Source organism: Nothoprocta perdicaria, unplaced genomic scaffold, assembly GCF_003342845.1.
Source record: "Nothoprocta perdicaria isolate Ctin4 unplaced genomic scaffold, notPer1 scaffold_1, whole genome shotgun sequence".
NCBI classification, from domain to species: domain Eukaryota; kingdom Metazoa; phylum Chordata; class Aves; order Tinamiformes; family Tinamidae; genus Nothoprocta; species Nothoprocta perdicaria.
In genome coordinates, this window is record NW_020454093.1 from 11,635,987 (window position 1) to 11,656,954 (window position 20,968).

A 20,968-nucleotide genomic window follows, 5' to 3' on the forward strand; every position below is an offset into this window, starting at 1 on the left:
AGGATCATTATTGAGTGTTGATCAGGAGTGGAGGCATAACACTATTCATCTTCTTTGCCGTAACTCCTAATATTCCTCTTCATATCCTAATAGTAAAATGCATCAGGTCACATTTAGTTCTAGAGCTTTAATACCACTTCAATATCTTTCTGTAATCTCTCATGACTAATACCATTCACCTAARGCTGTCTGACCCTTACCCTCATCTTAATATATTAAACACAGAACCTATAAAAATGCATTTAATTCTCTGTTTTTCTCTAACATTGACTGTCATGGTTTTACTCTTGCAACATGACCTTCCTACTGCTATATATCCCCATATTTCTAACTGAAGTAGTATGGAACTTATTCCAAAATAAATTAGTTTATTTCTGAATTTCATAAATTTGCATGCGGGAGAGACCCTTGGGCTTTTGCAGTCACTATCATAACAAACCAGCTGCTTATGGAAAAGAAACCATACAAATTCTGACAGAATGTACATACTGCAAAGTGCCACGTATGCTTAGGAATAACGGTATAACTTCAGTGCTCTTAGCTGAACGTATCTTGCAGATCAATAAAATATATTTTTTCTAAACCAGCTTAGTTCAATTGTAAAGGCAAAATACACAAAGAAATAAAAAGGAGAGAACTTGAGGAAGGAGAAAGAAATGGTGAGACACTTTTGATAGAAATGTAACACCTGAATCAGAAATRTCTTTTTGAAAAATATGAGGCAATGTTCTCACACCCATCTCAGAGGATCTGAGGAAATAAAAGGTTGGAATGTGCTCAAATGCATAAAGGCCAAAGAATTCTAGGGCTTTTTTCAGGAACTTTCACTGTAAAATTTAGAAGGAGAAAATAGCCATATAAAGTGAAATTAGATTCCRCTCGGCACCATTTCAAACCTGATTTAAATACAGTGAGAACATCAGTATTAACTTTTTGACGATATCATCTCATCTGGCCTGTTCTGTTTGAAAGTCAGCTAAAAGTTGTCTGAATTTATATGYTTACAGCATGCAAAAATAGTTATAATAAAAATAAGTGATCGCTATTCCTACTTGATGCCATGCATAATGCTCCTCTTTTCCAGAGAGAGAACTGGCTAGCAAGATTTATTAATATAATCAAACATTGACATGATACTGGTATCAAGCCAAACTGAGCTGAATTTCTCYGAAGCGAATGATTTAATTACCTTGTTTCAGTGGATTAACTAAAAGGAAAAAAAGACTTTATTTGATTATACCTAAACATATAATAGATACACATCAGATTATCAGKTTTTTTCCAATCACTGTTGTCTTTTTCCAGGTGCCTAGTAAATAAAACGTTTCCACTTAAGAAAGGTTTCCATGCAAGTTGATAACACAGTTTTATGGTAATTATACACTATTGTCATTAGAATCTAAACCCTTTAAGATGTTGTCATCTTAACATCCTTCTCAACCTTCTTTAGGCAAAGTAAGTGACATGTCTTCAAGATATGAATATTCAAATATGTAGCCTGAATCCAAGAGCTCATTCTCCCATTTTTTTGCTCTATATAACTTTATGCATATCCATATAACTGAATCATTATAAAGTTCATATTCTGAGCATTCTTGTGTTCTCATTAGATATCTGTCTTTCTGGCTCATTTATATGGTTTATTATATCATGGCATTTTACTCTGAGGTAAAGCCACAGTACTGGAGCTAAATTTGCATTCACAGATCTCCAGCACCTCTTGTAGAGTCTGACCAGCTTCCTTCAGCCTTTACATGGGCAATCTTGGATTATAAGAAAAAAACATAGCTTCAGAAAAGAGACTATCTTTAGGAATTTTACTTTTGGCACTGAGTATGTGTAGGGAAAAAAACAGGAAAATATGTCTAGTCATGAACTCACCAAAATGCTTGGTAGGGAGCCTTAGGAAGCTAATGGAAGTGGCTTTGCCTGAATAGTAATTGCAGCAATTGATGGAGAGAGAAAATCTCTGCTGGAGATGATAAAGAGCACCTGCATTAGGCTTTTATTCTGATTCACCATCTGCAGGAGTTTAACTTCATTGCTGTCTATGTTGGGAGCCCAGGGACACTAGCCAACTAACTTAGCTGTTAACCTCCTGAAGCCAAATAATGTGAAATTTTATTATGCCTTCCTCCATGACTGCTCTTTCTCTCAAAGAGAACACAGACCAAGTTAGATCATTGATTGTAATGTAATTGATTGTAAATACTATCATATGCAAAGCTCTTATAATAACCCTGTGCATCTTCCACAGCTCATGGGCCAGTACGTTCCCTCTTTCCTCTCACCTTCAAAAGTCAGTCATACAACTCCCTCCTTCCCCAGGGCTTGTCCTGAAAGCCAGGTCGTCTGCTTCCCTGTTTAAGTTAGAGCACTTTCATCTTCAGTATCTGGGCTTAGAAACCTGAATTCCTTTGAGCTACTCAGCAGGTGGAGGTTATAGTTGCTCTGCAGGACAGTTTTGTATATCTTCCTGTAATCAAAGGAGTACAGTTTAATTTCTAAGTGTAGAGAGATACTTTCTCACTTTTTATGTTACARCTGTGAAGGTATTCCATATGCTTTCAAAGCATTTCTCTGGAGTTAAATTGCATTTCCATTGCTCTGTGAGTGGAACAACCATTGCATAAATACTTAATATAGTATTTAATCTTCAAATCTCAAATCTTCAGACTTTTATATGGAATGAGAGAGCCTGACTATCATGTCACTGTGCAGTCTGTGCTCACTCTCTTGCTCTTAGGCACTCAGTTTAAYGTACAATATAAAGGGCTCAAACTGGCTACAGACTCTTCAGATGAGGCAGAAGGCAACTTTCATACCTTGAAACACAGGTACAAGAAAAACTCAGACACTGGAGGCGAAACAAATCTTCTTCCAGAAGTAGTTTAATTATCTACATAGTTTCAGCCATTCATACTCAAAAGCTTATAACATGTTTTGCTTCTCATTGATATTTTATTTGTTTTTATTTTGAGAGTATCTTTTACAAAAAGACAGTAACTCAGTTCCAAATATTTTATCTGGAATTGGAATATTCAACCTACCCTTGAACCCCCATGTCTCAGCTTGGAAGAGAGCTTTAATGACCCAGCAATATTGCCAGGGATAATTACCCAGCGAAAGGCTCTGTTATGAAGGCACTTGTATGTAGGTACCCACTTTACAGAGCTATTGTGGCAGGGAGAGTACAGGGTGATGAGCATCACCTTTTGTCTGAAAATTAAGCTCCCATACAAGTTCCAGTTCTGAACTCTGGGTGATCTTTCAGAGATTGTTTTGGGTAATGTCCAAGCTCCGGTTGAGAGCAGGAGCTGGACCCTCATGCTCCTAGTCTCTCTCCAAGTGTTACAGGGTCAAGTCTGTCAGGTATTTCAAGGACAGCAGAAAAGCTTTGACAAAAAAAAGGAATATATTCCTCTCCTTCTCCCTCAAAGTACGAGYAGTTGGTACCCGAAAAGTTAGAACTTTCTTCTATGTTTTCAGTTAAAACATAGGAGCAATGGAATTTTTCATAGTTCTCAATCTATTTTTTAAAAAGCAATCAAACAAACAAAAAACAGAAACAAAAAATCCCAGTCCTTTTGGGGTGGGGTTTTAGACTACTAAATCATTTTGCTTTTGAGTCTTCCAAACACTGGAAGCGCCTGCAGTTTTAGGGCATTTGAGTGTAAGAACAGTTCATAGTGAGACTCAGATGAGCTCTCAGTGGAAGAACAGCCTCTGACCCAGATCCAACCCAGTTTGACACTCAACTTTGTTCTTTTTGTAGAGGCAAAGTAGGATTTCAGATACAAAACTCCTTTATTTCATGCTGTGACTTCCTGATAAAATCATTCACAGCTTTACTTGGTGTTTGATGAAGGACTATGATTTACCAGAAAGCAGGCTGKCCTCTTGAGGACTCATGTGTTTAGTAAGTTCGTTTTCTAGAAGAACTATACACTAACCAGGAACAGCCTAATATATCAAAGGCACACGATTAAGAAGCAAATTGAAAAATGGACAGGAAAAGTGTTGCCTTTAAGACTAGCTAGCTGGAAAGGATCTGGGTCTGGATCTATTAAGATCTTAAAAGCAGCATTGAATCTGTGCCTTAAAAACTACACTATATAAGAGAAAACAGAATTTGATAAGCGAAAGCTACTTGAAATTGCCTATGGGATACAAAACCTCAACTTGCCTTGGAAAGATCTGTTTTTTAAAACATAATGTGGTAAATTGGAACTCCTTGAATCGTAGTTGCAGCTCTTATAGTATTCCCTGTGTGAAAGTAGAACTGATTCACCTTGATTCATTTTTAAGCCGATTAAAGCATATCCAGACCCTGTGTAGACACATTTGGTTTTATGAGTAGATTATGTTAGTCCATTTTAATCTACTGTAATCTACAATTAAATATATTTTTTTAATTTCTAAGGACATGTTCCCAAAAATACTTAAAAAGAAAGATTATTTTACTTGACTATATATATGTATATATAAAACAAGGATGGAAGTACTACTAGGGAAATCAGATAGCAGAGTTTGAATATTTTGAGATGTTCTCAATAAGATAGTGTTGTGATGCTATTATTTTGTGTATATCTGTGGTTATCTGTATATCTACCTTTCAGCTGTTGTATGAACTGTCTTGCTGACCTTTTTGTAGTAATAGACATCTCTGTGACCTCCTAAGTTAGTAGTTTTCTTCATTGCTTTTGTATAGCTTCAAAATTACTTTGATTCACAGAGAATGGTGCTAGCACTCAGAATGTTAAATGTCCACTCTCAAAAGCATTTTATTTTCAGATGTCACTTTATGATTTGGGATCAGAAGCTTCACATAATCTGCTGTCTAGGCTGGGGTGTTAATGGAATACAGAAATGCAATTCCTTCTGCTGAATTCCTTTTTCTAAATTGGTTGTAAATATCATCAGTGACAGTGGAAATTCTACTTTATACTTCTTACTAAAGCAGCATGCTGTGGAGTCACAAGCCAGGTTTATGTCACTTCACTCCTGCAGCTGTCTCCAAGAACTGTGCTATATTAAGCTCGCATTATCATCTGCCTATTCTTGACTATCAGATAACTACTGCTGAAAATTCAAAGCTTTTCTCAGTGGTTGCCTTACAAAAGCATTTTTGTAATGGATGGATTCTGTGCTCAAGGCTTGCTAAGTAAATAGCAAATTCTTCCACCAATTGAAAAGGGCAGAGAAAAAGATATGGTAGCTTAGATACATGCAGAATTTTTAAATCTCTTAAACAGTGTTATTTATATTATTTAAGTTTTTCATCCAAAAGACTTTCTTTTTTTTTGGAAGGATTTTCATATTTTCTCATTAGATATGACATTATTTTGTCCTTTTTTTTTTCTTTCTTTGTAATAAAGTACTACATCTCTGGATGCAGCTCTTGTTTGCAAAGCAAAATTTGGAGGTGTACTTTTTTTTGTAATCCCTTATAATAAAACCTTTTGGAACTTAGCGGGGAAAGTTTATTGTTCTTACTTTCTGTGTTATCACCTGTTTCTTTTCCAGTTAGTCTTTTGCTCAAAACAAAGACCTTAAGTTTATTTCAGGACCAAAAAGCAGCATGAGGCAAAGTTCATTAAATTTTGAGTGGAATGAAGCAAAAAGCCAAATGTSTTCGTCAGATGATTATGTTATCTGATAGTTTTGGAATACCAGATCTTAAAGAATAAAGGCCAATCTAGAATGCCATTAAAACATCTTTAATTTCAATGATCAGAATTTGCAAAAACTTTTTAAAATATGTATTAATAAAATTAGTGTGAAGGRGGTGCTGTCACAATCATGAATGTTACTACAAAGAAACCACCTACTGAGAAGATTGAAAATGGATATATACAAAAAGTTAGAACTGATGGATAAGGCCTAAAGCATTTAAAAGTTCATTTTGCAGAATCAGTTAGCGTTCAGCATGCTTAAATGCACTGTAATACAACCCTTTTTAAAAATAGCCCAACTCTTTCACTCTCTTCTGATCTCACTTTTTGTTCAGGAGGGTATGAGAGGAAGGAAGAGGTACGTTTGAGAAGATTTCTTGCTTGGTTTTGTCTCAGTTTGTCACTGACTCATAGAAATAAGGGCTGGTAAATTAAATACACCTAAGTCATGGCAGCCACTCAAATCCGGAGCCTGCTTCCATATAACTGAACTTTCCTAGTTACCAAGAGAAGATGGCCTCAAGTGAACTGATAGGTAGGAATCATCTCTGACCTAATGTGCCTAACCTGAGGGTGCCAACTCTCATGCTGTGAAAGGGATGATTTTGGAGAGAATTAATAGATTTAGCCCCAAACCACAGCATTCTGAAAAGTTACAAGAACAGGCAAAAAAGTTCCAGTGCATGAGAATGTTTCTTACCACTGTTAACTTTGCTGTTAAAGTTTCACATRGAAAAAATAGAAATAACTCATGCTTTCAACATTTTATTTTAAAATTTCTGAAAGCTTTGTAGCAGTTTCTTTAAAATCTCATATTAAAATAATGCTTTGAGGAATAAAATATTATTTTAAATAGGATAAATAAGATGCATCAAGAATTTTCTTTTGTAGTCTTCTGAGTTCTGTTAGGAAAGGAAGATGTCCAGGTAGAAGGATGAATCAGAGAGGCATGATTCATGCAGGGGAAAACAAACAAACAAACAAAMAAAACCTTTTACCATAAAGTTTAACTTATTGTTTTGATACTTTGTAGGAATTTCTGATTTTAACTTTGATTATAGCTGTGAAAAGAGAGCAGTATCAAGCAAAATATAGGGAAGCCTCTCCTATATGCCTGTGAGCATATATGAATGACTTCTCATATAATCTGTACTTCTGAATGTTATTGACCTATTTACATGAACATGGTGGCTCTTATATATGTACRAGACCAGGCTCTTGCTATTACCACACTGCCACAAAGAAAACTATTATTCCTTACTACAGAGGAAAATGATCACAAGTAGATATTCTTGCTGATTATTTTTAATGAAGGAATGTGCTAGGGGATAAATATTTCTATTTCTGTATCAAAAAAAATAATCAAAAGAACAACAAAGATCTATTATGTTAATGTGTTTTTGTTTGGTGGCTAATGCCAAAAACATCACCAAAACATGAATAAACTGTAATGACAGCAAAGTCATGAAACAAGTCTCAAARAAGTAAACATATAATATTTAGTCATTGCTCCCTCAGTCAAACCTCTTTTTTTTTTTGTAAAAGGCAATGCCAAACACTTTCTAATTTTTTCTCCCCAAATTGTTTTTGAAAGTATATACTGAGTCATTTGGACCATCTGTTATCTGTGCAAGTATCAGCATAGAGATGATTCTGAAGACATCTGCGTATCCCATTGAGCTTAACAATTCAGACTTTTTTCCCTTAAATCATATGGACATACACCTAAAATATATGCTTCTTCCTGCCACTTCTTAAGATTTTTAGAATAACAGCAGATCTTTTTATCCTCTCAAGTCTGATTCCACTTTGTGTTTTAGAAAACAGCTAGAGATTCTAAATAGTAATAGCTGAGGTAAGGAAATTGGATTTGGCATGGTAGTAGTTTCACCAATTCACTGTTGCGTAAGTTTTGAAACACGAATTGCTAAAAACCTTCTCCTTTGGCTGGCTGGATTACTCACTGTGATACTCAGACAACTTCTTTGAAAGCTGAAGTATGTAGGCAGTATTTTGGCGTGATCTGTTGTCTGAGATTACAGTGACTTTCTAAGGTACTGTGTAAAGCCACAGGCAGTAAATTATATATTTGATTGATGAGCAAGTATGTAAGCTGTATATCCATATCAATATATTTATGAATGTTGAAATGACAGGTTTTGCATAATGACCTGACTCTAGTCTTATTATGTATGTATTACTACTAACGGACGTAACTTATTCTGAAACTTAGGAGAGCAGAATCAATACTTGTAGACATGCAGATTGCAAATCCAGAACATTTTGAGGTCAATAGAGAGTTTATGGAAAGTTAAGTTTAACAGTTGGGAAGATTTGCCAGTGAAGTTAAATGATATCGGATTTGATAAGAAAAACAGTTTCTTGCCCCTATCAGCTCCCAGGTAGGCTTGGTATTAGTGGACCAACACCATGCCACAAACATACCTATCAATTAAAGAGCTTGGAAATGCTCTCTGATTCTTGTTATTTTACTCTTGTAGGACAGATTCTCCTGCCAAGTTGAGCATCTATCTTCCCTTCTTCAGATCTCTCTCATTTTCATGAGAATCCATAGGCTATATTGGACCCTTGTACTATTGATAGTGAGGAAAGCTCTGGGTAGGAAAGTCTGCTTCCCCTCTCCAGCTTCACATCCGTGAAGGAGAATGAGGAATCTGAGTTCAGGATCATGTTGTTTAACTCCTGAGTCTTTGGCCCTGCAAAGTGAGTGGAGTGTCAGTGACACATGCACTACCATGGTGGGAAAGGAAAAAGTAACTCCGTCAAAATTTGGAAGCCGCTAGCATCCCTGCAATAGCTCCCTCTTACATGATTTTCAAATCCACGTAGGGGTATGGCTGAGGGAAAATAGGCCACGATGCGGGGTAAAACTACAATGTGGCAGTAGAATTGATTTGTGTGCCACCAACAAAAATCTCCTAGTAATAATTTCCATAGATTCCAGTAACATAGAACCCCCTTTCTTAATCCAACTGAGAAAAAATAATTTGCCTTTTATTTCTGCCCTTCAAAAGGTCACATTTGGCCCTTTTGTGATTTATTTTTATGACCTTATGACATTACGGAAAGGAATTTGGAACAGGTTTATGGGAAATTATGAGGTAAAAGATAACAACCTCCAGTCAGAGAACAGGCTTGCAAACAGACCCGTGAAAATCAGGAGTGTCCTGTGATGAATTTATTCTTTAGGATAACTGCTAAATTAATGCATATACTTACAAAACTAATTGCAAATGATCAGTGATTGTTGCTTGTACAAATGTGAGGATTTCTTAATGTCATCAAGCTAGATTATATAACCAGTCCTTGGATAAACAGCTTTGGTATTTCTCACAATTACGGTCTTTAATAGTTTTTCCAAATTAATGTCATTTCATTTAAAACATTTTAAACCGATTACTGCTAATCTGGAAGCAATGATCAGCCTGCTGTCAACTAAGAAATTAAATACACTTTTTTACAGGATAGTTGGATTTGTTTTCATCTCATAGATTTCTTTTTTTTTTAATCTATACATAGGAAATATGAATATTTAGGGAGATATTTAGTGTATATTTACCTAATAAATATTGTTAATATTTAACAATTATGTTAAAGAAAAGCTGAATATGTAAACACAGTAGTCTTTATTTCGTAAGATGGGTTGTAAGCAATTCAGGGATATTATCTATGAGGGTGTTATGTAAAAATTGCCTTATGAGGCAAGTGCAAAAATGCTTTCTAATGAAAAAAATCTCTATGCAAGTAAGAGAATTGGTAAGACCTCACTTTCATATAGCAAAGAGCAGCACATTGGAGTCCAGTTGTGGAAAATTCCAACCTGTCACACTGAACAAAGTTGTTCTTTCCAAACCCTTTGGTTATACAATGGAAACTGAAAAATACTGCAATAATTGTTATACTGATTTTATATAGTTAAATTGGTGGTAGTGTACATGATTTATAGAATTTGACATGAGAAACAGTGATCCTTTAAAGTTATTTCTATGTGTCACCTAAATCAATGGAAAAAGAACAAGTAAATACTGAAATTTGAAATCCTTCAATAAAAAAAAGCAAATACTGATTTTCTTACCCTTCACATAATATTCATTTAGCATAATATATAAAAACCCCACAGAAACTGAAAACAAAACCAAAAAACAGAATGTGAGTCTGCTTCTACAAGAACTGATTGACTACTAGGAAAAAAAAAATCAAAAAATATTGACAAATATTTTCAGCAACAAAAGCCCCAGGCAAATCCAAGCTGACTTAAATGATTTGTCAGTCCTTTTTCACCAGATCTTTTTCTCTTGCTAAGTCCTTTCTATCCTGAGATGGAATGGACCAGAGATAGACCACATACCCTCAAATGTCTGAAATGATTGGCCTATGCTATGATAATATCTAATGCTGTCTACGTAAAAAAAAATGGCAATTTGATGGTTCTAACTTCTGATATGGATTCAGATGAATTCATGACACGGAGTATCTTGCTCCTTAACTATTTTGCAGCATTACACTATTACAAATAGGGTAATGGGATGCTGTAATGGGACACTGTATGGAGCTTGCAAGAACTAAGGATATGATCTTCCARCCTCCTGAATGCTGTGGCTTTAATAATAGTACTTGTAGCCTCAAAGTAGGGCATTTTTTTCCCCACAGTAAGTATCCTATTTTGCCCAGTTTAGTGTAAATAAAACTGCAGCTGTCAGCTGCAATGAATTTGGTATGGTTCTGTATTAATTCCCGTATCGATTACTTTCATCCAAAAGAGACTGATACCTGGAAGGATAGCTGGAAGGAAAGCCTTTCAAAATACACTATACCTTGAGCATGGTAAAGGCACTTTCCTAACAGATAGGGGACCTGGATGAAGATACCTGCATTGACCCAGACAGAGAGKTTTTGTGTACCCCATCTGGGTACCTGAATCCCAAATTGGAATTTTTTAATTGAAGCATCTCCAGTTCCTTCATTTTATGAGTATTTTTACCACTCCAAAGCAAGAGGAAATTCATTTCATTATGCAATGAAACTCCTAGCAGTTCTMGTTTAATTCAGCATAATTCTTTTTCTTGGTACAGACACCAAAAATTATTCTTAGAAGCATTTACAATACAAGTTTCCACTGTAAAGACAGAAGTTCACAAATCTGAAAAGCTCATGAACTTAGAAATTGAAATAAATCTAAACAGAGGAGTTGTGGATTTGTATAATTTTGTATCAGTGAATAAATATTAATTTTGTCATCTGCAATCCAAGAATTGTTAGCTTATTCCCTGCTACCAGTTATTTTAGCTGTTGAGATCTAGAAAAGAGAAGATTTAAATAGATGGAAAGAGCAAGAATAGTTAGCATCCTTGGCACTTAAGATGGCAAGAGAGAAAGCCTGGAGCTCTTTGAGGAGAGAAAAAAAAAAAAGAAAAAAAAAAAAAAAAAAAAAAAGGAAAAAGCAAACACAGATGCAAATACTGATATTTTATGTGCACATTTTATATGTAATTGTGATTTGGAGATTTCTTTACGTATACAGGATTTGTCCTCTATATTATATGCCATAGTAGGCAACTATTTGATCCTATTAATGTTATCCTTCTTTACTTCCTCATTTCTGAAATTATTCTCAGTTCTCCATAACAAATACTGTGTTTTCTCATGTACACTGTGTGCCTCCAAGCACAATTTGTTTTACTGGGCAATGAGTAATCAACGGCGATAAAAATGTTCCCATTTCATTCCTTTGGCAAGGAAAATAGGAAAAAAAAAAAAAAAAAATCAGCTAACTAGGACTCCCAGGGCTTTTTGGAGTGTGTTAAAATGTCTGGTTTTCTCCAGGAACAGCCCCTTTGACTGACTCTCTATAAAGCTAAAAGAGGATGCGGACAACATCTTTGCAGCTCTTAAAGCCCATGAATGAGCTGCAGGGTCCTGGAAAGAATTCAGAGGGGTAGCTAAATGTCAGGAGTGCAGAACCCGGGAATTTACCTGTTCTTTTGAGGTGTGTTTCACAAATGGCAGCATGGGTCAAACAAAAAGAATACAAAGTTCTTTTGAACTGAGGTGTTTCTGGTATAAACAAAGTATTGCAAGAACAGGATAAACAGACACACAACAAAGTAATGTTGCTGCAATTAATGAAAAATGCAAAATCAAGGTTTTTTTTCTCTCTCCTTGGGAAATGAAGCTGATAAATGAACTAAGGTGGTATGTTAAAATGGACAACTCTTTGAAAAGAAAGCAATGGGACCATGGGACTATGCTAATGCATATTAGAACAAAGTGCCACTCTCCCACACTTGATAAGTCTGCATGCTCAGCTCTTTCTAATCCCCCTGCCTTGGAGTGTAAAATAAAATTGACCTTTAGCCTCCTTGTAATTAGGTTAAGACTCAGCTTTAAGAATACAATCGTGTTTTAAAAATAGTCAAATTTATTTCATATCTCAGTGCTAAGCACTATCTGACAGAATCTCCGATGCTTTATCTAGCAGTTAATTTAGGAGCAATATCTCTTCTCACGCACAGAGGATATATTACCAGGCTGTTCCTTCAAAGCCAGTAATCTAAATTCCTGCTATATAGGCRCAAAAGGATTTTTTCCTTCAGCTGCTTGCTGGCTCAGTCACTTGTCTCTTTTCTTGCAGAATGATTCCTGGGGAAAGCAGTAYTCCTATGCACTCTTCAAAGCCATGAGCCATATGCTCTGCATTGGTTATGGAGCCCGTGCCCCTGTCAGCATGTCCGATCTCTGGATCACCATGTTGAGCATGATTGTGGGGGCTACTTGTTATGCCATGTTTGTTGGTCACGCGACTGCCCTAATTCAGTCCCTGGATTCTTCACGACGACAATATCAAGAGAAGGTAATTAATTTTAATGCAACCTTTTAAAGTTTTGAAATAAATTAATGAGATGTTTTAAATGTGGAAAAAGCTATGCAGTTTTGCGAGAAATAATCTGAATCCTGCGGCAAATTTCACTGAACATGAAATAATTCAGAGAACATTGTGGACTAAGTGTATCCCTGCATGAACTTACACATCTCACATGCACTGAATGAAATTTGGATTTGAAACTTGCTCTAAATTCTGTAAAATCTGACATAGAAACTCCATCTCCTGGTCCAGATTGTGCTTCACTCTGTAGATGCTTGAGCTAAATAGCTTGAGTAAGGAATTTGAACAAGGTCATTTGGTTTTGCCTATAGAGGTTGCTATCATTCCTTTGGACTGCAGTGTAAGCTTGTCATAAGGTTGGCCTTTAAATGAGGCACACTTGATCAACTGGTGTTTCCTGAAACTACCTTAAAGAACTGCTTAAAAGAAGTCTTTATTTGCCTTATCATAATATTGTTTATACTGTAATCAGTAATTTGCTAGGCTGTATCGAAGGACTGAAGAGTACTAGCCAAAAAGGCACTCATCCAAAAAACAGAAAAATAGGGATAATTTAGGGAAAGAAATATATAGGGGGTTCATTAAGAAACAAATAGAAGAACTGAGTTTGTGATATTCCATGTAAACATGAGTGGAAACCAGGTGGTGATGGTAGGAATGATGGTATAAGTAATCAGAATGAATCTCAGCAAAGGATAATAAAGATCCTTTAATAAGGATAATAAAGTGCAGAGTTACTGAGATGCTTAAAAAAAGCAAAAATTTCATGTTACAGTAAATAGAGAAATAGAGAGGACATGCCAGGAGAGAGGTCAGCTTAACAAACTAGTCAAATCAGAGGGTTCAAAGGAGAGTTCAAACTAGCAAGTAAGAAATGTGGCCTTAGCAATAGTATTTGGCATTCCTCTAAAATGCCAGGAAAGGCAAATTGGGCAGAAATCCTAGTGTGATGTAATGCAAGCCTGGGGGAGAAACCTGGCAAGGAGTGGAGCGAGTGACCCTTGCATTGCTGAAGATGAAAAGGAATGGCCTGAGTTTGATGGGCAGAAAAGAAGGAAAAAATCCCCAAAGACTTGAAAGCAGAAAGAATGTGGTTTTCTTACAGGCAGGCAAGGGGAAGGGCAGACAAGAGTGTATCAATGAAGAGCTTACATTCAGTTTTGTTAAGCTGAAGTCACAGCAAGGCGACTGGAGGCAGTATCTCAGAGGCAGGCAGAGATAAGGGATGTGCTAAAATGCCAGTAACAGAGAAATTAGCTGGTAGTTGACACATTAATCTCATGTCTATTTAAAACAGAAGATTGCAAACACCGRGTTATCTTGAAGGACAAGTGAAGATGAGAGGTTTAGAAGGAGAGGGTGRGTGAGCATTAAAACCGCTAGAAATCTGTTTTATCGGTGGCCATATGAAACCTCCTAATCCATTTCAATGTAAAATCAAGGAGCAAATCTTGCTAGGTGATTATATCTAACAGGATTATTGGAACTACTCACAGGGCCAGCTCTGCAATCTCAAGGGAATCAATTTTACCAGAATGAGACATTTATAATGAGCTATGAACAGGACAAGTTTACCATAATGGAATACATAAAGAAGGAAACCTTAGACTTATGTAACTGCCATTTCATTAGAGGATGGAATGAACATATGTACACACACATGCACACAAATGTGAAATCAGTATCAGCTTGAAAGCTTATCATATCCTCAGGCTTTTGTGGTTACGCTGTACTATCGCAGTGTTCTTTCCTAAAAAAAAATGCCTGGATACTGGCATGGTTACCTAAAAATATGCTATTTTCAACATTAAGTTCAAGAGGGAGTCTAAGAAAACAAAATCCTTAAATCCTTAAATCTTATCCTCCTAAAGGAGAAGACTATTGTTAACATATTTCATTTGAATTTTAGAATCACAGAATGGTTGAGGTTGGAAGGGACCTCTAGAGTCCAACCCTCCTGCTCAAGCAGGAACACCTAGAGCACAGGGCACAGGGTCACATCCAGGTGGGTTTGGAAGATCTCCAGAGAAGGAGACTCCAAAACATCTCTGGGCAGCCTATTCCAGAGCTCTGTCACCGTCACAGGAAAGTTGTTCTTACTCACGTAGAGGTGGAACTTCCTGTGTTTCAACTTATACCCATTATTCCTTGTTCTGTCACTGGCCACCACCAAGAAGAGTTTGGCCCCTTCCTCCCTACRTTCTCCCCTCAGGTATTTGTACAAATTGATAAGAGCTCAGTCTCCTCCAGGCAAAATAGGCCCTGCTCACTTAGTCTTTCCTGATAAGATAGATGCTCTAGTCCCTTAATCATCTTGGTTGCTCTCYGCTGGACCCTCTTTAGAAGCTCCACATCCCTCTTGTACTGACAAGCCCAGAACTGAACACAGTACTCCAGGTGTGGCCTCACCAGAGCTGAGTAGAGGGGCAGGATTACCTCCCTTCACCTGCTGGCAACACTCCTCCTGATGCAGGCCAGGATCCCATTGGCCTTCTTGGCCACGAGGGCACACTGCTGACTCATGGTTAACTTGGTGTAAACCAAGACTCCCAGATCCCTCTCTGTGAAGCTGCTTTCCAGCAGATCAAGCCCTATTCTGTACTGATGCCTGGGGTTATTCCTCCCCAGGTGCAGGACCTTGCACTTGTTCTTGTTGAACCTCATGAGGTTCCTCTCTGTCCAACTCTCCAGCCTGTCYAGGTGCCTCTGAATGGAAGCACAGCCCTCTGGAGTGTCAGCTGCTCCACTCAGTATCATCTGCAAACTTGCTCTCTCTCTTATTCTCTTTCTCTCTCTCTCTTTTTTTTTTTTTTTTTTTTTTTTAACCTTTTTTTTTTTCAACTGATTCATGTGCTTCAGCTAACTTTTCATAAATATATCTGTAGCACTCATTTAGAAGCTAGAACTCTTGAATTCTGGTGCTTCTTGAAATAAATGAAAGTAGCTTGCAGTGACATACTTGCTGAAAACACCACATCTTCTCTGTTTAAATCCTCCCAAAGCTCAAGTTATGCAAAACTAGAACAAGAATTACAATTCAAAACAGAAGAAATAAACACAGGAAGACAAGAAAGAGATTTTGTTTATCTGGCCAAATATGCCAGACATTATCAAAGAGCACCTGTGCCAAACATTGCATGCAGAGAGAAATCCAAGTAAGGTTAAGAAAGCAAATACCGCTGGTCCTATGGTTATAGGCCAAAACCATAATTTATTAGAGTAAATTTACTGGCAAATACTGAGGGGGAACAATAAAATCACATACCAAGAACTGCTACAAAAAAGCAGGGACAAGTGCTACATTCTGCTTCCTTTAAGGAGCAATTGGTAGGTTTTTCCACTGAAATGAATGGAAATATTAGCGGAGAAGACACACATGTCAGAGTGAATAAGCATGTCAGAACTTGGTTTTGGTGACTAAAGTGACAGTGTCTGACAGAGAAGACAGACAAATCCAAGCCTGGTATATACCTGTCCAAGCCAGGTATACTTAATTCATATTCCCTTTTAAATGAGAAAATCTGATGGATCCTTCTGCCTTATAAAATAATAGGAAAAAATCAATWACAGCTTAGCACTGATATAAATCTCTGATATGAACAGGATCATGGAAGTAAAATGGAAGACACAGAAGTAAATGGAAGACACGGAATTAAATGGAAGACTGATGCAGTAGTACATAGAAATCATATTTTAATAATAGCTCCTTGGCTTTTTCTAATATCCAGGAAGTTATAGGCAGCATCTGAAAAATAATGCAAGTAAAGCAAAGCAGGCAAATAAAGGTCATTAGACAAACAGTTGAAGATCACTAGTATAATAACTCTTCATTTGAATGTTTATAGTTTTTAATAGGACAATGATATTGGATGCTGTTAAATAAACTTGAAAAAGATTAATTAAAAATTCTTTTGTTCCAATCTGTCATAGTAGCACAAAAGATCGAATTCATAAACAAACTAATACTTTTGTAATAGCATACAGATTGTAGCATACAGCATACAATTGGCTTGATAAAGTGATAGCTATTAGATTGATTTACATTATGCTATCATTTGTATCTTTGCATTTATTTGCAAGCAAGTCTAACAACCTCACATGATTTCAAAAATAAACAGATAAAGCAATTTTACCAGTTGCAAATGGTAAAAAGGCACAAAATTCATCCATACCATGGAAAATGGAAAAAATTACAACTGCCTCCATATAAAGGATTTTAAATCTTTATTAAAGATGAGGAAGAGTTCTGGACTTGACATCAACTTTAAATATCCCAAAGGACATCTCCTTACCCCATACTATGATTTAGCTTTTCAATTAATTTATGATCTTTTAGCACGTCTTCTGTTAAATCGATAACCAGACTCAAAGAGAGTAGATCTTTTAAATCTCAAAGTGAGAAGATCTAAACTATAATTTTCTATAGAGAAAARGCAGTTAATTGCATGCAAAAAATAATTTAAAAGCAACTCGCTAATTGGTGTTGGGTCTTTTTACATAGACAGTATGATCATTTGAAGCACAGATTGCTCATTTTTAATTTTCTTTTTAAGCATCCAAGAAAATCTTTACCCATAAAYGACATAGGGTTAAGGAAGGAAGACAGCTTTAGATTTTACGGCACGAAGGCTGGCACCAGCTTTTGAGTCCACCCTCACAGMTCTGATTTGAGTATCTAAATTCTGTGCCTGGTGGATGGGGAGAGCCAGACCCTCTGCAGCTCACACACAGGAGCCAGCACGCTCGCCGAGCTGCTTTGAGGAAGCTGCGGCTGGAGCCCATTTCCATCCTGCCCTCTCCGTGAGGCCGAGGCACATACTCCAGGCAGCTTGGGCAGCTGCGTGTCGGAGCATCTTCTCTCAGAATGGCAAGGAGGGATCACCTTTCCTCTCGGTGGCAGCCAGAAGAGCAGATGGTGCTTCCTCTCCTGCCGGTATATTACCCTGGGAAGAGAAAACTCTTCCCAGAAGCAGCAAAAGCCGACAGCCGCCTGAATGGTTCAAGCAGGAGCATGTCCCTCTCGCCACATGCCAGGCATTTTGTGCTGCCACAAGATGAAGCAGATGGGAAGGAAAGTGAAAAGGAGACTCCTTGCCTCACTTCACCTCACCTCACCTCATCTCACCCACTCAGCGGCACTGCTTTGACCAAAGTACAAAAGACTCATTGTGCCCAAGGGGGTCAAGGTGAAGGAACGTGACTCTGTAGGGGATAGCGCGAGTCCTGCCCTGCTTCCACGGGGACATGTGTAAGTGGTTCCTTGGAAGCTCCCAGGCAATGCTGCTAGCAGGGATGAAACCTTAGCTTCCCTTTTCTCAGTGAACACCTTAAATGCTGAGATGGAGGGTCAGGCTTCTTTCTCCTCTGCTCAATGATTTTAATGTGCAGCAAAGAGGGCCAAAGGCATTAAGGGACACTCTGCCATGGTGTCCTAGCAGTAAGGGACACTCTGCTAGGACCTTGGTGTCCTAGCATACACCCAGGGAGGTGGTGGCTTTGCATTTTCTTATGAGAAAAGGAGCAAGTCATCCATGTTTTCTTAAGTTTCCATCCCTTTGTGGTTAAAGACATGTTGGAAGAAGATGAATATCAAACTCTTGATTTGCTCATTAGTAGAGTTTTGGTGCCTAGCAGACTTTTCTAAAAAATCGTAGAGTTCTGTAAATACCAGCAACTGACAATTCAACAGGAGTTCAGGAAGTAGCAGTTCCAATACTAGGTTATGATGCAAAAGTGTAGAAAGGGAAGAAGGACAACAAGTAACAGGAGAACCTCACAATTTAATTAGGCTTGTACTCCTTTCGGTACATTTCTGTATTTATATATGTACACCTGCATGTATAAAAAAGTATTTGTGTGTGTGTGTGTGTGTGTATGTGTGGTTTTGTTTTCCCTTGATGGAGCCCGGACTTGAATAAGATGAACGTAAGATGAAGTTGCAATACTGAAGTTTTAACATTTAACACATGGATCTGATATGATAAGTAAATATTCCCAAGATATACTTGTTTGCTTAATAATAAGTTCAGCTGCTTTTCATGATGTTCACTTTTTTTTTTTTTTTTTTATAAATAGAGCTTTTGCTTTTCTGTTGCTGCATGTGGTTTTAGGAAGGCCTGAAAATGGTGTAACACAAAATTATTCTGATTGGTCTCAGCTCCTTTTCTTTACTTAACAATAGCACATTTTCACTTAGCATAATTTTAGCAATAGGTCATGTCATGTTCAGATTGCTGGAGCAGGTGAGCCGTTTTGAAGATAAATCTTTTCTGTGCAGCTGTGCTATAGTATATAAGCCGCCACAAATAGAATTATTTATTTTGGAAAACAAAGCACAGTTTACTATGAGTTGTAAGAAAAAAGAGGGGGGAGGGAGTGAAATCCTGTCACCATCAGCTTATAATTCTGCAACCTTTTATAAAATCTCATTAGCTTGCTCAGATTTATATCATATTTAGCTTCACCACAGTGTGATATTTAGTAAATAGTAAGCAATTTTTCATCAGTGATATGAGTGATCAAATCGAAGATTTGTGAAAAGCTTCTTATAGTCCTGTATCTCCAGAAATAACTGAGTATTGACTGTACTGAGAGCATTATTATTATCATAAGACTGAGAAGAGAAAAGTTGACTATTATCCCATAAATATTTAGGAATAAATTATTCCATGAGCCAAAATTYGGGCTTGCTTCTGGTAGTGATAATTCTTCTTGGTTTGCTGATTTTATTGAGAAATGTAGAGGGTCATCTAGTAGGGTCGTCTAGTTAGAAGAAAAGTCTAGAAGTCTTGATTTTTGGCTTATTTCTATCTGATGCACAAGGTGCATCCAGATGCATCTGATCTTATCTTATGCTGTTTTTGTGAACATCAGGTATCATGCTGCTAAAAAGATATGGTTTTCTCATCTTCTATGGGCATTATTAATCCTTATAAAATGGATTGAGATTTTTTAGATTAGCTTAAATTATTAAAACAGACTTGATAGCTGCAGGACTACAAAACATTCCTAAAGAAAATGGACAAAAGGTTGTAGTTCAGTTCACAAAAAAACAACCATTTCAGATATTCTATTTCAAAAGGTGATAGTCTTGTATCATTTCAAATTCTTCTGTTTGTGTGTATTTTAAATATTTTGATACATAATTAAGACCACCATGTACTCAACCCTCTAACATATGTAAACACAGCTTTGAGAGCTCAAGTGCAGAGACCTATACTTTAAAGATGAAAATGTTGGCATATCAGGATGGATCCTTTACTAGCTTCAATTGCATTGTCTTTCTGTCAGTTCATCTAGTAATTTTCATTTATTATAATTATTTGAATTTTTGCTGGGTGTAGTTGTGATATTTAATTTGACCATAACCTTGTGAAAATTTAAATAGGGAAGAGCTGTAGATACAATTGCAACAAGCCCAAATGAATGGCAATTGCCACTGCCCAAATGATGATTAGAAGCTATTTACCTTTAAAAAACACATTAATACAAAATAACTGATAACAAAATAAATGTGTCTTTTTTTTTTTTTTTTTTTGCCTGTGGATCTGAATAGTACACTCTGTTGGAAGGAAAGGCTTTAGTAAAGGAATATAAATCAATCAGAGTGTTCTTGCTACATTTCTCCTGTTTTGTCCAGATACTTCATTATTGTGTTTCAGCTCTCATTACACTCAATCTTGCTGGGGTAATCAGGTTGGCTATTTTTGCCTTGTATCTTTAAAAAGGCAATTGTTTCCTCCCAATAGCATGTACTGTGCAAGCCAAGTCTATCCATCCGGCTGCATCATACCTGTGCCAAACTGTAATAGACTCCCACTGCTTCTAAAATGACAGATGGGACTTACTTTGATTTATTGCTGTGTTGTGGGTAATTTACCTATAAAGTGTTCTGCTGTCTTGCATTATGAATTAGATTTCTAACAGTTTTCCATACGAAAATGCAGAGCAAGCTCATTACAATTTCAGCCGTGTTCATGATGACTATATAAAATTAGCTTTGAAGATACGAAGTTATGCTGGAGTTGGATTTTATGAACAACCAGATTTCTTTTTGCAGTAATTATCATAGGGTAGGTTACATATTAAAAAAAAAAAAAAAAAAAAAAAAAAGGAACTAACTTTTGTTTTTCAAAGTCTGTATTAGAATATAGCACAAATTACCTTTTACAGGAGAAGACTGTGTGATTCACACCAGATGGAGATAACTGGTAGCAATTATCCCAGTTACACTAGAATGATTCTGCTTCTGTCCTATATGGATAGAAGGAAATAACACTCAATATTATATAATATGATATTACAGGTGAGAAAATAATCCTTACTATGCCAATTCTTTTGTTTCCTTTGTCTGGTAGGGGAAAAAGCAAAGAAATAAGGATTGATTACT

At 36.7% G+C, this 20,968-nt stretch overlaps 1 protein-coding gene across 1 annotated transcript in view; it reads left to right on the forward strand.

Annotated features, from left to right (window-relative positions):
- The window catches only part of HCN1 (hyperpolarization activated cyclic nucleotide gated potassium channel 1), a 176,966-nt gene that overhangs the window by 101,539 nt on the left and 54,459 nt on the right, over positions 1 to 20,968 (forward strand). The window contains exon 4 of the mRNA XM_026038248.1: positions 12,328 to 12,546. Within this exon, the coding sequence (XP_025894033.1) occupies positions 12,328 to 12,546 (219 nt within the window). The remainder of the gene's footprint in view (positions 1 to 12,327; positions 12,547 to 20,968) is intronic.